The following is a 3,671-nucleotide window of genomic DNA, read 5'->3' as shown; positions in this document are numbered from 1 at the left end:
TTTAAATTTTTCAAAAGATGACCAGGATCAGCAATGAACCAAAGCTTCCGAGTATTAGGATCAATAGGATGAGCAATTGAGTTCGTTATTGTAGAATAACGCCCAGCGAAACCAACACAAAATTCACGCCACATCGCTAAATTATTTGGGCCCATGTCGCTTGTGATATTGTGTACATAAAGTCCGATAGATTCAGCTTTTTTAATAATTTCAAGTGCGATTGGTTGTAAAATTGCTCCATCATAGCTGTTGGGTGTTAAATAAAAAGCAACATTTTGTTTCTAACGTGAGAAAAGACCTGCTAGCACAAAAATCAAACCATGCGTAGCTTCAACTCTTTCACCTACATGCATGAAAAGATGCAAAAGAATAGAATTAGAAACACAAATAGAATTATATGCACAAAATAGAAAAAATGGGTGGATGTAGTATTTCATCAGCTTATTAAGCACCCGATGAGTTCTTGCATCTCTTATTAGTGTATTTTTTGAATCTTAAAAAATACATTAATGAGATGTACGATTAGCAGTTTTCAGAATGTTACAAAAAAATTCAATAGTACCAAATGCTAATTAAACTCGTTATTAAAATGCAAACCTTTACGCGTGCAAAACGATGCAGCTCCATAATATGACTGTGTGGATGGATCAAATTGTTGGCCTGGAACAATGGACATTTCGTCCAGTACAAGTGAGCAATCTCTTTCTCTAACGTCTTTAAATTGAGTAACTTTGTCTTCTAATAATTAAAAAATGTCGTCACAAATTCCTTCCCGAAATTGGATACTTTCTAGTTTTCTTTGAAGTGTACGTTCGCACGGTAGAGGGTGTTTTTGCTTCAATAATTCTTCATAACCACTGGAACCGCATGCATACTTCAATCGAAGTGCTTTTTTAATAGTATCATTAGACCACATATGGCCGCGAGAGGATGGACGCATGAGAGCTCTTATTTGATCGTCATTAAACAATTGCTTGAGTGATGATTCCAATCTCAAATAATTTTGGGTTTTTGAATTGTTTTTCATTTGTGTCAACCTCTTATTATGCTTCTTTAACACATATACGGATCGATTACTTTTCAAAATTATTTTCTGGGCCAAATTAAGTTTTATATTGGCTTCTTTTAACTCTTTCTTTAATCGTTCAACTTCATTAAGTTCTTGGTTGCTTATTTCTCTTGAATAGGTAGGAATAGAGGAATCTACAAGATAATATAAGAAGTCGTATAAGTAATTATAAATAATGAATTACATAAGGGTAATATATTATAGTAAGTCAAATTTTGTAACCACAGAAAGAGTAATAAATTGTTATTGAATTTGCAACATTACTCGATGTCAATGGAATAATATCAGGAACATCTGCTCCGAGACAGTCCTCTTGCTGCTTGTCTTCATGAACATTAAATGTTTCAAATGCACCAGGTTGCCTTTGTGAAGATTTATTAGTTTTTTCCTAAAAAATTCGTTATTTTCATGAAAAGGTAATACTTTTTGCTGTTTTTAACTAAGATACGCAAAGAAAGGAAACTCACGTTTGTACTAATAGATGCACTGCTTATTTCCAATTGAGCAGGGAAAATTGTGGACACAGCGTTGCCTTTTAATTTTCTTTTCCCGTCATCGCGTATAATATCAGAAACATCTGCTCCGAGACAGTCCTCTTGCTGCTTGTCTTCATGAACATTAAATGTTTCAAATGCACCAGGTTGCCTTTGTGAAGATTTATTAGTTTTTTCCTAAAAAGTTCGTTATTTTCATGAAAAGGTAATATTTTTTGCTGTTTTTAACTAAGATACGCAAAGAAAGGAAACTCACGTTTGTACTAATAGATGCACTGCTCATTTCCAATTGAGCAGGGAAAATTGTGGGCACAGCGTTGCCTTTTAATTTTCTTTTCCCGTCATCGCGTACTTTTTCCCACATATCATTTGCAAAATGTACCTATAAAAAATTTTTATATATTGTCAGTATTTTTATTTTTATAACTCAAATGAAATTAATTTATCTCTCACATATTACTTACTTCACATACAAACAGATCTATTGTCGATTTCCAATTCCTTAGTCTATGTTTGCCTATGTTAGCAATCCAAACATCTCTTCTTTCTGGATTCGTTGGGAAACGAGCCATAAAAATTTTTATTCCTTTCTTTGTGCGTTTTAAACATGTTGACACACAGCAAGCTGGCATTTTTATATCTATAAAAATAATTATTTAGTTATTTTTTGTTCTTTTTTTCATATATTTATACATATTACACACAATTTTTTAAAATAAACATTTCTTATTGCTGTTAATTACTTTGCAAAATAAGGTTAAAGACATTCAACATTGTAAATATTTATTAACATACATCGAAGATAATACTTTTCTACTTTCTTAATCAAACTGCAAAATAGTGCAAACATGTTATATACAGCTATTACTTATCACAGATTGATGTGTGTAAATAAATAAATCATGTTACTTACACGACACAGCAGTGTATTGTGCGACGACACAAGATCACATCACAGATGATATACGGCCGCGACACAACGTGACACACGAGCGAGCATACGTTGGGCCTCAATCGTTCGATATTATTTCTTTGTTACCGTGTCAGAAATGCTCGCCGTTAATGGCAGGCATGTACGAATTACACGTGCTACGGCGCGAGTAAAGAGTCCTGTGTTTCTGATGCAATCTCCCTCCATATGTTCACGGCATTTGCGGCCATTTTGTGGACAGTTGTCGGGTCTCTTATTATAGGGTCTCTAGTCGCACCTTATACCTCGCGACATCGTGCGGCTCGTGCAAACGTTATTAACGCGCGGCAGAAACGCCTCGTGTGAACAGGCTCCTTGATCTCAGTATCAGCTCCCTGCCGTCAATATATAATATAAATATAGGTCAACCTGTATATATAAACACTCACGTAAACGCCCCAGTAAGCAAGGAACATTAAATTAACGTTTAGAAATATTGACTTTATGTGTATTTTTTAAACGTTTTTTAATAATATTATACACATATTTGAAAAATATTATTTCGTAATATGATTTTTCTGAATGTTGTTAAAATATTTTGAAAACGTTACAGAAAATATTTTTCAAATGTTACTCTGACATTTATTTGAGATCAATGCAACAGTTCAAAATTCCTTGTAATTTGGACTCAGAAATAACGTTGGTAGTATATTAATTTTCTGTTGTTATAATGTTATCGTTTTATATTGTGCGCAACGCTCATCGCGACAGCCATGATGTACATGATTATCCTACATACGATGCGTGAGTGCGTATACACGTGTGTCAATCGAGGAGTGCAGAGTGCTCTTTATTTACAGCATAATTATATATAAGTAGTAACTATTATATTCTAAAAGTTGTATGATAAGAATTCAATTAACCATATACGTGCTATAATTATTTGTGCTATGAATAGTAGCTGGTGATGTAGGATTCATTTTCCGATTTACAAGAGAAATTTACAAAAGAGAGGAAATATCAATTAATTTTTTTACGTTCTATAATAGGTTTTCCTTGGACATTAAAAATATCATCAAGGTTCGTCAATGCTATTATTTCAATGGTACAAAACAGTGTAACTTTCTATAAAATAACCTCAAAATTTAGCGAAATATGTAAATGATAACGTATAAATAAGCTGGTACACTATGCATGA

The 3,671-nt window shown here is 33.2% G+C and overlaps 1 protein-coding gene across 1 annotated transcript; it reads right to left on the bottom strand.

Moving 5' to 3' along the window:
• Positions 1-292: 292 nt before the first annotated feature.
• On the bottom strand, positions 293-2,689 carry LOC112456666. The gene is made up of 6 exons (XM_025019353.1): positions 2,477-2,689; positions 2,028-2,203; positions 1,820-1,945; positions 1,537-1,740; positions 1,334-1,457; positions 293-1,203 (listed from the first exon to the last, which is right to left on the bottom strand). Exons 2-6 carry the CDS (start codon positions 2,193-2,195, stop codon positions 746-748), a joined length of 1,080 nt encoding a protein of 359 aa, XP_024875121.1. The 5' UTR covers positions 2,196-2,203; positions 2,477-2,689; the 3' UTR covers positions 293-745.
• Between the last annotated feature and the right edge of the window lie 982 nt (positions 2,690-3,671).

Source organism: Temnothorax curvispinosus, unplaced genomic scaffold, assembly GCF_003070985.1.
Source record: "Temnothorax curvispinosus isolate PA1 unplaced genomic scaffold, ASM307098v1 QBEX01007072.1, whole genome shotgun sequence".
Taxonomy (NCBI): domain Eukaryota; kingdom Metazoa; phylum Arthropoda; class Insecta; order Hymenoptera; family Formicidae; genus Temnothorax; species Temnothorax curvispinosus.
Note: the sequence above shows the minus strand (reverse complement) of the source record. Positions and strands in the feature narration are given on the sequence as shown.